At 44.9% G+C, this 18857-nt stretch overlaps 1 protein-coding gene across 15 annotated transcripts in view; it reads left to right on the top strand.

Annotated features, from left to right (window-relative positions):
• Window positions 1–17231, top strand: part of EXTL3 (exostosin like glycosyltransferase 3) — a 196404-nt gene extending 179173 nt beyond the window's left edge. For 14 of the 15 annotated variants that reach the window (XM_050948792.1, XM_050948779.1, XM_050948786.1 and 11 more), the window contains one exon: window positions 14506–17231. In XM_050948792.1, coding sequence (XP_050804749.1) covers window positions 14945–17125 — 2181 coding nt within the window. In that variant the 5' untranslated portion in view covers window positions 14506–14944 and the 3' untranslated portion in view covers window positions 17126–17231. Of the gene's footprint in view, window positions 1–14147; window positions 14349–14505 lie in introns of all 15 variants that reach the window. The other variant, XM_050948790.1, reaches the window with a different exon arrangement.
• Window positions 17232–18857: the final 1626 nt, after the last annotated feature.

Genomic DNA, 18857 nt, shown 5'->3' with positions numbered 1-18857 from the left:
TGAGTAGTTTTGTATCTTCTGCAAATTTTGCCACCTCACTGTTTACCCCTTTTTTCCAGATAATTTATGAATATGTTGAATAGGACTGGTCCCACTACAGAGCCCTGGGGGACACCGTTATTCATCTCTCTCCATTCTAAAAACTGACCATTCATTCCTGCTCTTTGTTTCCTATCTTAACAAGTTACTGATCCATGAGAGGACGTTCCTTCTTATCCCATAACAGCTTACTTTGCTTAAGAGCTTTTGGTGAGGGACCTTGTCAGAGGCTTTCTGAAAATCGAAGTACACTATATCCACTGAACCCCCCTTGTCCACATGCTTGTTGACTCCCTCAAAGAATTCTAGTAGATTGATGAGGCATGATTTCTCTTTACAAAAACCATGTTGACTCTTCTCCAAAAAATCATGATCATCTGTGTGTCTGATTATTCTATTCTTTACTATAATTGCAACCAATTTGTCTGGTACTGAAGTTAGGCTTACCAGCCCGTAATTGCTGGTATCACCTCTGGAGCCTTTTTAAAAACTTGGCTATCATCCAGTCAACTGATACAGAAGCTGATTTAAATGATAGGTTACATACTACAGTTAGTAGTTCTGCAATTTCACGTTTGAGTTCCTTCAGAACTCTTGGGTGATACCATCTGGTCCTGGTGACTTATTACTGTTAATTTATCAATTTGTTACAAAACTTCCTCTAATGACACCTCAGTTTGGGACAGTTCCTCAGATCTGTTATATAAAAAGAATGGCTCAGGTTTGGAAATCTCACTCACATCCTCAGCTGTGAAGACCGATACAAAGAATTCATTTAGTTTCTCCACAATAGCTTTATCTTCCTTGAGTGCTCCTTTAGCATCTAGATCGTCCAGTAGCCCCACTGGTTGTTTAGCAGGCTTCCTGCTTCTGATGTACTTTAAAAATTTTTTGCTGTTTCTTTTTGAGTCTTTGTCTAGCTGTTCTTCAAATTATATTTTTACACCTCACTTTCCAGAATTTATGCTCTTTTCTATTTTCCTCACTAGGATTTAACTTCCACTTTTTAAAGGATGCCTTTTTGTCTCTAACTGCTTCTTTTATTTTGTTGTTTAGCCATGGTGGCATTGTTTTGGTTCTCTTACTATGATTTTGAATTTGAGGAGTATACATTTTAAACTGAGTCCTTGTTATGGTGATTTTAAAAAGTTTCCATGCAGTTTGCAGGGAATTCACTTTTGGCTCTGTACCCTTTAATTTCTAAGCAGAACATTCAGATTAACACCATTTGGCCTGAAAGGTCCCAAAGCATTTCATACACTACATACAGCACTCACAGCCACCAGTGGGCAGCAAGGCAATGGTCAGATGACACATGGTATGCTGTGCAATGGTGCAGGAATGAGGAAACTTTGGCTGTGGTATCACTCCTATCCATGCAGAGCAGAGAAGACCCCAGCTTTAGAGGTCTTGTCTGAAAGACACACATTGGTATCGCTTGATCCCATGTAGGAAATTTCTAGCCTTCTTTCAGATACCTGGCACTCTTATTGAGGCAGCCTTATGCTGAGACCCAGGGGGCAGAGGACCATATTCTTTTCTACCTGTGCCACAGATATCTTAGTTCCTCACTTGTGGAGACTCTAATTGAGATTTGTTGCTACTACCTTCCTGGGGCTCCTTCTCCCTGCTTTCTTCATAGTCATTGGTTTGGCTGTTCTATCTCTGGCCTGTTTTTTGTCTCCTCCTCTACAATATGTGTTGTTGATGACAAGCCTGGAAGACTCCATAGATTTCTGCCTTCTTCATGAAGATCCAGGACATTGACTTTGACTTACCATGTCTCTGTCAGCTCCTTCCTGATGTTGCTTCCTTGGTTTCTCCCAGTAATTTCAGCTGCTGCTCAAGTTCCTTCAGACTTGTCTGCATGGTATAAATTAATGAGTGCCTCTAAACTGAGACAGTTATTCCAATATAGCCCCCTGTGTGGTCACTCTTATTTCAGTCTGAGTTCCTTTTTCCAGCTTAGTTATTACGTGGGAAGATGTTTAAAATAAACACACACACAAAAAAAGCACTCTTATACTAGAATAAGTGTGTCTATATGAGGAGTTATACTGGTACTAGTAGCTGAAAGATGGATGTGGCAGTTGAGTCAAGTAATCCACCATCTGTGTAGTCTCCCTCACACAAGCAATGAAATTGTTGCATGCATATTAGCTGTAGAGTAAGGGTGGTGATTGGTTGAGTTACCTGTGATATCACAGTGGTCTAGGCTAGGACTCTTGGCATGGCATAGATACGTGCATTACCATAATTGTATGCCATGAGGTGAGGTTGGAGGTGTTGGCAGAGTGCAGAGGAATGGAGATTGCATGGAGCTTTGCGCCAGAGGATAAGTAGGGAGGGGCAGAGCTACATAGAGCTTTGAAGGTGGTGACAGTAAACCTTTTTTCATAGTTCACCCTTAAAAAGGGTATTCATCCCTGTTCTTCAGGACAAGAAATATATCCCATAGTAGGGTATTGCACAGTTTTATCCAAACGAATTGCCTTCCTCTGAAGTATCTGGAATAGGTCACTGCCATAGAGAAGATGCCCAGCTAGTTGGAAGGCTGTTGCTGTGTGACAAGCCCATTGGTGGAACAGAAAGATAACAGAATATACTTCTTCCGAGGGGCCTGGTAGGCTTAGTGACTGGTAATGGAATAAGGAGCCTTGTACCTGTAGGTTATTAATTTGAATCTAGTCCTGGTTAATAGGATTCAAGAGTTGCTACAGACTGATGATTCTTCAGTGCTGAGTCAGACGACCTAGCCTGTTTTGAGATGCACTGTGCCTGTCAGATGGGAATTCTGCATGCCATATAAATATCGGTGATTACAATACTTATGGTAATTTAGTTACACAGCGTGCTAGATTGGGCTTTCTGAAATGGGGAGCTACCTCCATTTACTCATAAGCATCTCCAAAAGTTGCTGAAGGCAATTTACTGGGCTAATGAGGCCACGTGCAGTGCCATGCCCCTTTGCTCAGAGGCATTCCTGGGAAGTAGGGGAGATCTTTTATTACATGCATAACAATCTCCACCTAAACAGGAAAACTTATTACCAGGCAGTATAAGGAAAGGAAGTCTGTGAGCAGCAGGGTTAACCTGGTCAAGTTGGGGTGCAACAAAAAGGAATGAGTTGTATCGCAATGTAGTTTGGCTCAAGAGCACCTCTGTCATTTCACAGTGCATGCAGAGCTGGGTAAACTCTTTACTTCCGTATAAAAGAACAGAGGTCAGGGTTTCCCAGACACAGAGTTCCAAAGATGTCTGGAGGCATATACAGACTGTGACTTAGGGGTCCAAAGCCCAGTAATAATGTCAGTGGGGGGCTTTCCATTTCAGTTGTTATCGGCTCAGGCTTCTGGAGCAGAAAGGGAGTGATGCCCAGAATAAGCTGGGAGGCACTGGTTCATTTACTGTGTATGATGTTTGATCTTCTCCAGTAGCACCCTATAACTAAAATGTGCAGTCTGGTTAGGGAAGGAAGGGATACTTCTCATAGCCACCCACTAGGTTAGAAGAGATTTCTTTAAACAACTTTAATAAAATAATAATAATAACTTTAATAATAATATTTGCTTTTATTTAGTATAAGTGGGATTGGACAAGGGAGTAGTAAAATCGGGGGTCACTTCTGGTGTGTGTCTCAGCGAGCAGCTGAACTCAGAGCTCACAGGAAGTTGAATCAGGAGTATCTGATCAGAACGGTTGGATTCTTCTCCTCAAATGGTGCCTAAGGAAACACTGGCATGAGGCAGTGCGAGCACGAGGGAGAGCTGAGTGAGCAGACTGATCTAGACCATGTTACAAAGGGCCTGTGGTAGGTGAGTTTGGACACACTCTCCTTGCCCGTGGGCAGGGTTCATCTCACAGAAAGCACCTGGCCTAACTACACCCTTGTTAGCAGTCTCAGCAGAGAGACGATGGACTGAATGGTAAAGGTGGCTAAGGGCTGAATTAACCTCTTGCCCTAAAGTTGGTTCCTCCAACTGCACATTGAGGTCTGTTGGTGGTGATGGTTTAACCAATTGTTGTTAACCTGGGCTGAGACTAAAATCTCCTCCTCCTACCTGTTCCACCTAAGGGCAGGAAGAACAAACTTCTGTGCACTGCCAAAGATACTAGCACCAAATTCAGCAAAGGGGAAGAATTTGCAGTGAATGCAAGAATGCATAGGCCATACTGTCCATGTGATGGAGGTGGGCTATTGTGAAACACACACCTGGCCCAGATCAGAACAAGAAATGAAGAATTTAGTGAAAAATCTCTCTCTCTCTCTCTCTCTCATTTTCACCACTGGACATTCCCCTTTGTTTTCTGTTGTTCTGGATCTGGGCCAGAGATAAATATCTCCTGTGCTACTCCTGCCTGGGCTGTATCTGCTGTATAGCAAAGTAAAGAACTTGCCTCTCAAGCACTGTCAGTTTCCAGGCAATAGAAATTGTCTAGCATGTTTTTAAAGTGAAACTTAGTGTCATTATGAAGTCGGTTATCATACAGCTGTCAAATTTGCCCAGGGTTGCTTCTAAAGCTCTGTCAATTGATTTCCTGTTCTGGGATTAGCAGTGTAGTGTAATTTTGTGTCCAGAAGCTGTTTCCACCCTCAGTTCTGCAGAGCATAAAAGGATTTTCTTTTATGCTGTTATTTCTTTGTGCACAAAAATGTTTCCGGGCTTGCAGCTGTAAGAAAAAAAAATGTAAAAAATAAAATAAAATAAAATAAAAAAGGTTTATTAGCACTATTGTTTTAATGCATTCTTGTGAACTCTAAAGAGCTGTATATGTGAAGCAGTGTATTGGGAAATCTTTGGAAAAGACCTGAGTGGGAAAGTAGCTTTGTCAAGCGGGTCAAATGGGCCACTTCACCTTGAGTGGTCCCTTGAAATATGTGTTAACTTCTTATGGTAAATAATCCATTCCACCTTGTATTTAGCTATGACACTCTGAGTACCTTTCACTGACCTGAGGAAGAGATCTGTGTAGCTCGAAAGCTTGTCTCTTACCAACAGAAATCGAGCCAGTAAAAGATATTACTGCACCCACCTTGTCTCTCTGGTCAGATGATGTCAGTTGACCGCCTATTATTTAACCACGGTCAAATATTGTCAAATACTCCAGCAACAATGCTCTGAGGTAGGCAGCAACCTACTTTTTGATTGCATCATGGTGCTGTTCTTTCATTTTTTAGCACTTCATTTCATTGTTTCACATTTCTCTGAGTTAAAATAACGTTGTCATTATCTCTTTGTAATTACACACAAGTCTTTAGCTAAGGCTATGTCTTTGGGAGACCATAAAGACTCTCTCTTCTTTGTTACTGTTCTAATTTATTAATGCTTTAAAATATTTGACATTATTTGACAAGTCAGATGCCCAACCCTATAGGAAAGGAACTGAAACACAGGAATCAAGCTGCTGGAAAATGCACGTTGAAAGAAGGATGGTCTTGTGGTTAGGGCACTTAGATCTGGGTCGAATTCCCAACTTTGTCAGACTTTCTGCGGGCGTTGAGCAAGTCACTTAGCTTTGCTGTACCTTGGTTCCCTATCTGTAGAATGATGCTAATGACACTTGTAGCTCAGAGGTGGTCATAACGATAAATTTAATTAATGTTTGTAAGATGATTAGCTATTACCTTGATGAGGGGGAAGGGCCTGGAAGAACTTATGAGGTAGGGCAGTGCTGTTATCCCCATTTTAGAGAAGAGGAATTGAGAGACAGTCTGTGGCAGAGCAGGGACTTGAACTCCTGTCTCTCAAGTCCTGGGTTGTTGCCCATCCTGCCTCTCTGGAAGGGATTGCAAAGTGTGAGTTGTACTTACATGGGTTCTTTGTAAAGTGCTTTGGGGTGAAAGGTTCTATAAAAGTGCAACCTAAACTGTTTGTGCCTTTTAGCATACTCATGAGGTAGGGAGTGTCCTCCTCCCCATGTTACAGGCAGGGAAACTGAGGCACTGAGCTTAAGTGCCCTGCCCAAGGTTACAGAGACAGCACCTGAACTGGGAGTAAAACCCAGGAGTGCTGGCTCCTAGTTTATGTGAGAGCAGTTCAGCAATTGGAGCAGGGAAAGCAGTGTTGCTGTGTCATTGGCGTAACATCCCCATTCTTTTTCCATAGTCTGTCATAAACATCACCGAGTATGCAAACATATCTCACCACTGGGCATATAGCTCATCAGCGTAGTCATCTACTGGTGCTAGTTGAGTGTGTTTTGTTGCACATGGCTGTGTGCAGTGATGTTGAGGCCATGTTGGTCCCAGGATATTAGAGAGGCAAGATCTTTTATTGGACCAACTTCCATTGGTGAGAGAGGCAAGCTTTGAGCTTACACAGAGCTCTTCTTCAGATCTGGACCAGAAGAAGAATTCCAAATTTGGCTGGTGGGAATTCACAATTGTCAACAGAGTTTTAACACTGATCACAATGATCCTTTCAGCAGCAGACTGAACTTCTTGTTCCATATTCAGGGAGCCTGTAAATACTGGCATTTAGCAACAGTGCAAGTCTGAAGTGGAGTGTTCACACCAGTGACTGGAAAACAGGCACTGGTGGCTAAATCATTATCCTCTAGGTGCTATGGAGGTTAAAGCAGCGAGCATGCTTCACCACTGAAAACTGGGGGAAGAGAGGGTGTCTGAAATGACTTCTACTAGAGACTCTCAATTCCCACTTTTGCAGACATCAGATACTTCTCTGTCCAATCTCAGGGCCAGATTTCCCTCCTGCCATAGTAAACTCCGTGTAATCTGCACAGAGAGACCGTGTTGCACTCTGCTCCCTTTCATCACTCCCACCAGTGACTTCCTAGCAATGCATGGTACCTGGGACTTCCCTTGGCCACACTGCCCCCAGGGATCTGCAGGCTGTGGTACCTTTAGTGAAGACTACCACACAGTGGAAGAAATAATATTATCACTCCAGCCCCGCCCAGTGTTGGAGCTACCCACACATGCAGTCCCTGTCCCTTCCCCCTGCATGGATCCCAAATTTACAGGAAAACCTTTTGTAGCATCATAAGGGAGAAGCGGTGCCTTGCTACCAGCTGCTTGCTATTCAGTGTGGGAAGGATGAGATCTCTATGTGGAGGGACCCTTCTGTATGTATATATTGGGAAAGGGTGGGCAGGGCAAGTATGACTTAGCTGTGAGATTTGAATTTATTAAATGCCTCCTGCATTGGTTGAAAACTGAGTCATGATGGGGGGGGGGGGAAATATGGCTGCACCTTGTCCTCCAAAGTTACAATTACTAGGCTTTTGTCTGTTGCACAGGTAGCAGTGTTGATCTTAGCCTGGGAGAATTTACTCTGGCTCAAATCCACAGTGATGATCCCTGAGGCCATAGCATGTAAGTCACTTCAGAATGAATTTTCCATCTGCTCTTCTTTTAGCAGAACTTGCATGTTGGGCAACTTTCCAGTGATACCTTAAAGCACACACCAAATAGGTTTACTCTCCTTGTTCAGCTGCAAAGGAAAATCGTCAAATGCTCGTGTTTGCCAACAGATTGCAGATTTGGGATGTAATCGTTTCTTTGAGAGCCCTGTGAATGTGTTTCACACAAGTGCCTAAACCTAGATACAGAAGTGGGTGAGCGTATTTCCTTCCTGTGGTTACACTCTAGCCAGCCGTCTTCTTCCCCAAGAGGTAGAGGAAGAAGGTATATTTCTTAATTTCGGAGCAATATAGAAGTTTTTGATTTTTCTGTCTTCTCTTTAAAAAGAATAAAGCAATGTTAGTGCTGGTGAATGATGCCATATTGACAGCCTTGGAGACGGAAGCCATATATTCAGGTCAGAACAAGTAGAGCAGAGGCGGTGCCAATGAATGCTGCCTGCACGAGGTACTTCAGTACCAGCCAGGAGAGGTTCACATCAGCCTTGTCTGAACAAGAAGAAAGTTTGTTCATGTGCCATGGCTCATTAAGTATGTGGCATCTCTGCTGAGTCTGCTAGCAAGGCTGATAGTAGCAGTTGTAGTGATGGAGGTTGCAATTTGCTTTATACCTGGAGTAAAATAAATTATGTAACTCAGCATTTTTTGCAGAGCAGCAATTAAATTCCATGGTGGATTGGTTGGTCGAGAGTAGATAAACGGAAATAGGCGAGAGGTGGAGAAGATGGGGATAGGTGTGCAGCAGAAGAGGAAGGAGCCATGTAGATTGTAGCCTCTAGTAGAGGAAGGAGCCATGTAGATTGTTCCTTCTGGAAGGCTTGGTACATTCCCTGTGTTCCACTGATCTATTCAATAGAGAGTTGTCTAATGGCAATTCAAGATCTGTTTTCACTGAAGAGCTTGAAGTTTCCAAGGTTCATTTCAGAAATGTGTTCAGAGAAGAATGACATCTCATTAACTATCTGAAGGTAAAGGGGGGGAGGGAGATGTGTCAAAGACCAGGTGCGTTCAAGGGTCAAGTATGTGCAGATGGAACTTGGCGACTGCGAATAGCCATGAGCAATGATGATGACTTTCCACCAGTACTTGAGCATAAAACTGTCCTAGTACGTTGAACTAGAATTCAGAAGCAGAGGGAACTGCATTAGACTATGTGTTCCTTCTGCTTTAGAAGGAAGCAAGTTGGGAAAATATCTGTGGATCAGGTCTAAGAAAGGTGCTGCAGTGAAACAGGCCAACAATTTAGTTTTGTAACCTAGTACTGCAGGGCAAAGAACTTCCTGGGAAAGAGATCTTTGTAACTGAGGGAAGCCTTTTTAAAAGAAAGCTATCCCCAATATAATAGAAATGGCAAAGTCGGTTGACTAGTGAGAGGTGGTGGGGAATGTTTTCAGGAATAGTCATTTGAGGAGATCAGCAATTAGGGAGGGTTATCACCATAACAGCTTCTGATCACTTGTGAAATTTACCTGCCCTTTTGTGTAATTAGGTGTATCAGGTACCAGTTGTTACCTTAAAATGGGAACATGCCTTTTCTCTAGACAGGATTCTGTTTTTAACAGTTCTTTGGAGTCAGATTGTGTTGTCTGTGGAGTTAAATGAATTAATATATTCTTTCTGTTCAAGGATTCCCTTCCTGAAGGGGAAGTAACAGTCTCTTACCTAGTGGATGCTTATTGCTCTTGAAAGAAAAATTGCAAGCTCTCATCCTAAAACCACCAGATTGGGCTTTTTCTTCTTTCTTTTTTAAAATCCTAACAACAAATGTGTGTCTTAATAAAACCAAAAGGAATGTTCAGCAGCATCTGGCTGGTGGGGGATGAAACCTTTAGTAAGGAAGTCAGCCTGAAAGTGTGTCTAACATGCTTTCATTATCACTAGCACGTATTTCAGACTGACAGTCAATAGTTTTAACTGATCCCAAATCATATGTGTTGTATTTAAAATACCTCTCCAAACTGTCTGTCTTGTGGCCTTGGAGTTAGCATCAACAGAAACAGTGAAGAAGTTTCAGGTTTCTAAATGCACAGAGTTCTTTCACTCTCATGCTTCATGTTTTAGGACAGGGGAGGATGCACTTTGTTAATTTGTTCTGTGTAAACAGAATTTACGGAATGGGGAGCCGCTGGAAGGATCAGGAGGCAGAATAGTTGTAAGCAATCATTGTCAAGGGTAGTGGGCCAGAATGTAGCATTTCCTTGATACTAGTGCTATTTTAGGGTCCTGGTCCTGCCTCTTTGCCACAGGATTTGGCCCTTAAGTGCTCTGTCTGTTTATGATGGAACTTCACTAATTATGTTTAGATCCAGGGCAGTTTAATGAAGATCGCATTTAGCAGACTGTGGGGATGACTCCAGCCCCTGAGATATCAAGCTTTCCTCCGGCCATTCCAGGAGCACCAGGCACTAACTCCCCGCACAGGGGCCCCCTTTTTTTGATTTAGTATTTCAGTGGCTCCCATCACCATGGTATCTGAGTGCCTCGTGATCTTTAATGTATTTATCCTTCCAGCCCTCTCATGATGCAGGACTGTGCTGTTATCCTCATTGTACAGAGAGGAAACTAAGGCACAGGAGAGACTCGATGACTCTTCCAAGGTCACGCAGGAGATCTGCACTGTAGCACAGACCCTGACATTCACAAAGCCCTTAAATAGAGCTGCTTGAATGTGCTCCTGCAGCTGCTGTTAGTGAGTTTGGGAAACGGTGCCTTATATGCGTCTGTGGCTCTGCCCTGTCTCCCAAAGGGGGAGGAGAAATTAAGAGAATCCTAGTTCATAGACTGTTACTGGGTTAACCACCATAAGATGTTCTGGAAACTGAACTCCAGGCCTCTGGGGCCAGCAGGAGTGGGGGCCAGAAGGGCGGCAAGAGGTGCTGACAGGACACTGCTTGAAGTTAGTTGTGGCACAGAACAAACCTGATGATGAAGGGGAGAGGGGCAGTGTAGACGGGCGGACTCACCCCTGCAGCGCCTCCTGCTGGTGACTTCGTGAATTAGCTCAGTTCCAGCTCTGGCGCACCCTCTGCAGGCTGGTGATCCGTTTGTCCTCTTGCCCATGTGTCCCTCCCTGGACCCGGTGCCCTTTTACATGGGGTGCTGCCCCCTGGCAGTAACCCCTTTCAGGGTTTCCCCTCCCCAGGGAACCCCCACCCTCTATCCCCACCTTGCCTCAGTATATGGCTACTGCTAGTCATTGTCTAGCCTCACACCCTGGGGCAGACTGCAGTATCAGCCTACTCATCACTGGCAAAGAGGGTTTGGACCTGCTGCCTTGGCCTACCCCTGGGCTGCCCTCTGCAACCCCCAGTACCTATTAGCCCAATGCTGGGCTGCAACCTGGGGCTTTCCAGGCTAGAGTTCCCCAGCTCCTCTGCCTTTCCCCAGCCCTGCTTCACTCAGATACCTTATGTCCAGCTTCCTGCAGCCAGGCCTTTCTCTCTCTACAGCTAGAGAGAGACTGTCTTGGCTTCTGGCTCACAGCCTTTTATAGGGGCCAGCTGGGCCTGATTGGAGCATGGCCACAGCTGAGCCTGCTTTCTCCCAATCAGCCCAGGCTTCTTGCCCTAGCCTAAAGGCTGCTTTCTCCAGGCACAGCCTCTTCCCAGGGCTGTTTTTAACCCCTTCAGGGCAGAAGCAAGGGTCTACCCTGCTACAGGCAGCAATGGGCCTGAAGGTTAGAGTCCTCCAAGGAAAGCCAGGGTGTGGCAGGAACTCTCTTTATAGTATTTCCTTTGTCATGCCCATCACCATGGCAGACAGCGCTCCCCCTTTCTGAACTGACACTGAACCAGTGCCCTAGAATAATACCAGGGGGTTCTGTGCTGTTGGAGGTGCCAGATTTCTGATAGAGGGTCCTATAGTGTTTGTCACAAGAGTTAGGAGTGGTGACCTATGTTGGTCAGATTTTTGGAGTTATTACAGTCTGTGTACCTGAAACTCCACCTCTAGGTTTGAGTGGTGTATGTCGTCATAGCTCCACTGACCTCATTGAGGCTGTGGATCTACCTCAATGTTCTTCACTTCCCATCCTAAACATTTTGTCACCCCTGTTTAAATGGCTGCTAGTGCTCATCCCAGAGACAGCTGCATTTCAGTGATGGAAAGAGCAATAACTGGAAGTCTGGAGAGGTGCTTCTGGAGCTGTATTTATGTGAGTTGGTGCTAATGGCCATGAGTCAGTCTTTCCTGTAACAAATGGAAGCGTTTTTAAAATAATGAGTTTAAATAAACTTTAAAAACTTTTTTGCCTTTAGTTAATCATTTGCTTCGTACATTTGCGCATAATGAAACCTTTCTGTTCGGTAATACCTAGCGACAGCAATGTGGCCCCGGGGCACAGTGAAAGGATCCTGTTGTTATCAGTTCTCTCTGTGCATGACTGACAGCCTCATGCAGAAAAATGGGAGATTTGCATTCACTGCCAGCCCTCCACCTCAGCACATACAAATGGAAGCTAGTGTGCAGGGAATGTTATTAAAATGTTCTGCTAGGAGAGCCTAGGCCTCCCACACAGATCATACTTACCAGGAAGCAAGAAAGCTGATTTAACCTTTTCCTGACTTTCTAGCGCTTTTATCTTCCCAGCCTTCTGAGATTTCCGCTGATGTCCTTTGCTGGGCAACATTATGAATTTGTGACGTCCCTTGATTTTTCACTGTCCTTGCTGCTTGTCCAGCTTCTAAGTGTTGCTAGTAGGGGCTGGGGAGGATTCCCATTTAATCATTAACACAACAGGTGCCCTTGTGATGAAAATAGGTTTAGGAATTGTGGCTGTATTATCAGGATGGGTTATTTCTCTTCCCCCTCCTCCCCACACACGGTCTCTTTTAATGATGGTTTGGCTGCTTAAGCTCTGAATCCTCGATTGATTTTCTGGTGTATGCTAATGTTCTAAACTGAAAATTACTCCTGATTTCTCTCCCACCCACACTCTGCCAAAGTGACGTCTCTCTTTACCATTCTGCCATTTTTCAGGTATCAGTTTGGGACAAGCTCTCCTTGTGCCTTTATTTCTTCTTTGTTAAATACCCACGAATGTACTGGAGCTTTGAACGGGCTCAGTGAGATATTAGTTGGTCATCTTCGGCACTGGAGAGTAGACTCTTGTAACGTTTTATTTATTGCCAGTGCAGCCTCTCATAGACTCATAGACTTTAAGGTCAGAAGGGACCATTATGATCTTCTAGTCTGACCTCCTGCACAACGCAGGCCACAGAATCTCACCCACCCACTCCTGTAACAAACCCCTGACCCATGAGGACTTCAATAGCTCAGGCAACTTGTGGTTTAAAGACTTCAAGGTGCAGAGAATCCTCCAGCAAGTGACCCGTGCCCGACGCTGCAGAGGAAGGCAAAAAAAACCCAGGGCCTCTGCCAATCTGCTCTGGAGGAAAATTCCTTCCAGACCCCAAATATGGCGATCAGCTAAACCCTGAGCATGTGGGCAAGACTCAGCCAGCCAGCACCCAGGAAAGAATTCTCTGTAGTAACTCAGATCCCACCCTATCTAGTGTCCCATCACAGGCCATTGGGCATATTTACCGCTAATAGTCAAAGATCAATTAATTGCCAAAATTAGACTATTCTATTATACCATCCCCTCCATAAAGTTATCGAGCTTAGTCTAGTGGATGAACTTAATACCAAAGACAGTAAGTAAGATTCCAGCTAACTCCACGAGGGTTGATGTGTGACTCCCTAATCTTGGCACAATTGCATTTTCATAATGGCCATAGGGCCGTTGATAAAGCAGTTCATAAAAGCGGTATAGTATGTTTTGTTTTATTTGCATTGTGGTGTCACCTACGAGCCCCTGTCACAGACCAAAACCTGATTGTGGTAGGCGCTGCACAAACACAGAACAAAAAGGTGGCATATATTTTGTGTCTCTGCTTATTAGTAGCAACTCTCTCTAGTGGATGCCAGCTAGGACCTGCTGAAATTGGATTACTACTTTTATTGTGGGAATTGCTTGAGGAGCATCTCAGATCATCCCCTTGTTTACGTAATCATGTAAGATTTGTTTTCACTGGTGTCTAAACTTGTGTATCTTGGGCCAAATTCATATTGGTGGAGGTTAGTGGCATTTCACCAAGAGTGACTATGGTCCCTTATGATTGATTGAGTTTGATCAGAGCAATTTTAAGATCCCACAGGTTGAAAATTTGCCCTTTACAATGTAAAGGTGAATATCAAATCAATAATTTAATATAGCACATCTTTATGACCCTCATTCTCATGATCATGTCTTTTTATGGTTTGTTTGCACCTTATAATAAATAATACTCTTTATACAGAGCATCAACATGTCCTAAGAATATCCATCATGTATGGAAAACACAAATCAGTTATTTAATTCCCTACCCCCTAGGCATATTTTATAAGGCCAACTGAATTCAGACAAAAGGTGGTCATAGGAAAGCAGGGGTTGCCAGTGCAGCAAGGTGAAAGTATATAATGCATGCCTGCATATGGTCATAAGTAAAATTCGGCTGACCATATAAAGCTAGTCCCCCAAGTGTTGCTTGTCCAAATCGCAAATCCTTCATGCAATTGTATAAGATGATCAGTTTTTAATTCAGATGGGGCCCAAGACTAGAATGGGGTATTTTGACACAAACATGTGGTAGCAGTAATAATTTGTAAATCTGTGGTGCCATTTATCTAAGGATCACAACATGCCATAAAAAGATGGGTTACTATTAGTATCTCCATTTTTACAGGTGGGGAACTGAGGCATGTAAAGTTTGTGACTTGTCCAGTGTGTCACAGCGAGTCAGTGGCAGAGACAGGAATAGAAAATCCGATTTGTTGACTGCTACTCTCTGTTCTGACTGCTGGACCACGCAGCTTTTATCAAGTCCTTTGATAGAACTGCCCTGCAGAAAGCTGTGCGTGTCTAATGAATCCTATCAGTTCCTCAGGTTTGTAAGTACTACACAAGGAGGTATCAGACAAGCAATAGTGAATCAGAATGCTGATGATTGTGACTGTACAGCTTCTTTTAGTAAATGTCTTTGTTGTTTTATAGTTTAGTAAGGTGTCATTTTTGCCCTGTCTGACTGTATTGTTCTTTTATAGGCATGGCAGAGTATCAACAGCGCAGAGGTGATGAGAGAGACTGATGCTTATCCAAGTCTCTTCCAGCTTGTTTTCAACTATGGCTGTTGATTCTGCATATTCATTGGATGGTAATACAAGATGTCAAGAGCAGCAGTAACAGGTCGACTTGATCCCATTGTGTTTTTGTCGCCATGACAACACCACACTACTAGCAACAGCCAGTTAACCAGCGATCAAGGGAGGAGTTCGATGATTGATTCTAATCGGACCAAAAGTTGCATTTGCAACAAAAAGGCTGGAGACAGCCATCATCACGACAAGAAGATGAAATTTCCATTTTATTGGCCCCTTATTAAGCAGGCACAATAACATTTTCTTTCAGAGACTTGCTAATAAAAACTGTTTTGGTTATGGCTACTGATCCTACGTGATTGGGCGCGCACCAACTCTCAGACTCATGACTGGGTATACCATGTTGCGGAATGGGGGAGTGGGGAATGGTGGCCAACCCTGGATGTTACGATGGTCCAGTCGGATCCGGCTCACCTGGCTTAGCTTTACCCTATTCATCATCCTCGTCTTCTTCCCCCTCATCGCCCACTACTACTTGACCACCATTGATGACGCGGATGATGCCGGCAAGCGCATCTTCGGCCCCCGCACCGGAAATGAGTTGTGTGAGGTGAAGCATGTCCAGGACCTATGCCGCATCCGTGAGTCAGTCAGCGAGGAGCTGCTCCAGCTGGAGGCCAAGCGACAGGAGCTCAACAGCGAGATCGCCAAGTTGAACCTGAAAATTGAAGCCTGCAAGAAGAGCATAGAAAACGCCAAGCAGGATCTCCTGCAGCTGAAGAATGTCATCAGCCAGACTGAGCATTCCTACAAAGAACTGATGGCTCAGAACCAGCCAAAGCTCTCCTTGCCAATCCGGCTGCTGCCAGACAAAGATGAAGCTAACTTGCCTTTGCCAAAATCCAGCAGGAACTGCAGGCTGCACAACTGCTTTGACTACTCACGCTGCCCACTGACATCTGGCTTCCCAGTGTATGTCTACAACAGTGATCAGTACCCTTTTGGTAGCGCCTTAGACCCTTTAATTAAGCAAGCCTTTGAGGCAACTGTCAGAACTAATGTTTATGTTACTGAAAACGCAAACATTGCTTGTGTGTATATAATTTTAGTGGGGGAAATGCAAGAGCCCATAATGCCAAAACCTACTGAACTAGAGCAACAGTTGCACTCTTTGCCATATTGGAGAACTGATGGACACAACCATCTCATCATTAATTTATCGAGGAAATCGGAAACTCAGAACTTTATCTATAACATCAGCACAGGGCGCGCCATGATTGCCCAATCCACCTTTTATGATGTACAGTATCGGCCAGGTTTTGATATTGTTGTATCGCCTCTAGTCCATGCAATGTCCGAACCCAACTTCCTAGAGATCCCACCCCAGGTGCCAGTAAAGCGAAAGTACCTGTTCAGTTTCCAGGGAGAGAAAATAGAGTCTCTTCGATCCAGCTTGCAAGAGGTTCGTTCGTTTGAAGAGGAAATCGAAGGCAATGCCCCAGCTGACTATGATGATCGGATCATTACCACCTTGAAGGCTGTCCAAGACAGTAAACTGGACTTTGTCCTGGTGGAATTCACTTGTAAGAACCAGCCTAAGGCAAGTCTGCCCACTGAGTGGGCTCTTTGTGGAGAAAGGGATGACAGATTAGAGCTACTGAAGCTATCTACTTTTGCACTGATAATCACACCAGGGGACACCCATCTATTGATCTCTGCTGGGTGTACCATGAGACTCTTTGAGGCTCTGGAAGTCGGAGCCATCCCAGTGATTCTTGGAGAACAAGTTCAGCTGCCCTATCATGATATGATCCGGTGGAACGAGGCAGCCTTAATCATACCAAAGCCACGTATCACAGAAGTGCACTTTCTTCTGAGAAGCATTTCTGACAATGATCTCCTTACCATGAGGAGGCAGGGCCGCTTCTTGTGGGAGACCTACTTCTCCACCTCTGACAATGTATTCAGCACAGTCTTAGCCATCATAAGGACTCGAATTCAAATCCCGGCTGCTCCTATTCGAGAAGAAACTGCAGTGGAGATTCCTCACCGCTCTGGCAAAGCTGCTGGTACTGACCCCAACATGGCAGACAATGGTGACTTAGACCTGGGGCCTGTGGAAACAGAACCACCCTATGCATCTCCCAAATACCTTCGCAATTTTACTCTCACAGCAATGGATATCTACAGGAATTGGAATTCAGCTCCAGGTCCTTTCCACCTCTTTCCACATACACCCTTTGATCCCATTTTACCTTCAGAAGCTAAGTTCCTTGGGTCTGGGACTGGATTTCGACCAATTGGAGGAGGAGCAGGTGGTTCTGGGAAAGAGTTCCAAGCTGCCTTGGGTGGCAATGTCCCAAGGGAGCAGTTCACAGTAGTCATGTTAACCTACGAGCGGGAGGAAGTGTTAATGAACTCCCTAGAGAGACTCAATGGACTCCCTTACTTAAATAAAGTTGTAGTAGTGTGGAACTCCCCCAAACTTCCGTCCGAAGACCTCTTGTGGCCAGACATTGGTGTCCCAATCATGGTAAGAAATACCCAAATGCTCAATTTGGTTTAACATTTTTACGGTGGGAAATAACTTAGACAGTTTTATCAGTTCTGTAACTTGGTGCATCTGCCTAGACATCCAGCGTTGTGCTGAAGTTTGTTGTTATACTGTGGCCTTCAAACTGCTGTCAGGGCCAGGATTTTCAAGAATAGGAGAGCCTAAAGTTAGACTCCCGAATAAGTGAACTGCTTTCCAAAGTGCTGAGTTCCTAGTGGCTCCCACTGAAGTAAATGGAAGATGCTGGGTGTTGAGCACCTTTTGGAAAAACAAGCTGCATATACAGGAGCAATACCTGAAGTTAAATTCCTGGTTTTGAAGATCTTTGCTCTAGCTGTTTATTCATCACCACTGTTGTTTGAATCAGTCATGCTTAGAGGACAAATGAAAGAGTAATGCTTTACAAATGTTAATTTAAAAAAAGGGGGGCGGGAAGATGGCACTTAAATGCACAAACTAAATGTGGGTTTTGTGCCAGGGCAGTTCTGAATGTAATAGCACTTTAGAGTGATGAGGGCATTATGCTGCATGCAAAAAGATTCATTGATTTTAATATTGATTTTAACATTTCATTTTATTCTTATTTCTGACACATCCTACTGCATGTGTTTAAAAACCTCGAAGGTCCAGGCAGAATAAGGAGAGAAAATTGCTCAGATAATTGCAAAATAAGCTTTCACATTAGTCTTCTCCAGTGCTTGCATTTTGGGAAATTCTTGCAACGGTTCTGCTTAAAAAGTGTTAACCCTTTCATTGCTGGACAGTAGGGGGTGGAAATTTTTCTCTTTTAACTTGCTAATGGCTGTCATTTGTGGGAAAAAAAATGTTTTTCTCTGGATCAACCTCTTTTCTATATTATTCCTGCCATTTTTCTCTCCTTGCAAATATTATTTTATTTGTTACTGATGCAGTGCTAGAGGCCTGTTTGCACTTTACAGACGATTAGAGGACAGGGATCCTGGTGTGACAAATATACAGTCTAAGGCAGTGGTCCCCAGTCAGTCAATTGCGATCGACTGGTCAATCCTAGAGGATCTCCCAGTCAATCGTGATCTCAGGTGGTGCAGCGAGGCTGCCGCTACGGCAGACTCCCTGCCTACCCCGGCCTCACAATACTTGCGGAAGTGGCCAGCGTGGCCGGGCGGACAGGGGTCTCCCTCCACACACTGTTCCTGCCTGCAAGCACCGCCCCTGCAGCTCCCATTGGCCGGGAGAGCTGCGGGGGTGGTGCTTGCAGAGAGGGGCAGCATGCGGCGCCAGTTCCCCCCCTTCACCCCACACAGGGGCACATTGGCTCCTTCTGGAAGCAATGTGGGGCCGGGGTAAGCAGGAAGCCTGCTTTAGCTGCTCTGCACCCACCGCCGACTGGGAACCGCCGGAGGTAAGTGCTGCCCAGCGGGAGGCCGCGCCACAGTCCTGAGCCCCTCCTAGAGCCCCTCATACCTCCTCCTGCACCCCAAACGCCATCCTGACCCCCCTCCCAGAGCCAGCACCCCATACCTCCTTCTGCGCCCTGAACCACCTCCTGCATCCCAAGCCTCAGCCCTGACACCCCCCCGAGCCAGAAAGCCAAACCCTCTCCTGCACCCCAACACTCTGCCCCAGCCGGAGCCCCCGCCTGTACCCAAACTTCCTCCCACAGCCCACACCCCCTTCTGCACCCCAATTCCCAGTCCTAGCCCAGAGCCCCCTCGTGTACCCAAACTCTCTCCTAGAGCTTGCATTCCTCACCCCCTCCAAACCC

The sequence above is a fragment of the Gopherus flavomarginatus genome, chromosome 4 (genome assembly GCF_025201925.1).
Source record: "Gopherus flavomarginatus isolate rGopFla2 chromosome 4, rGopFla2.mat.asm, whole genome shotgun sequence".
Taxonomy (NCBI): domain Eukaryota; kingdom Metazoa; phylum Chordata; order Testudines; family Testudinidae; genus Gopherus; species Gopherus flavomarginatus.
Note: the sequence above shows the minus strand (reverse complement) of the source record. Positions and strands in the feature narration are given on the sequence as shown.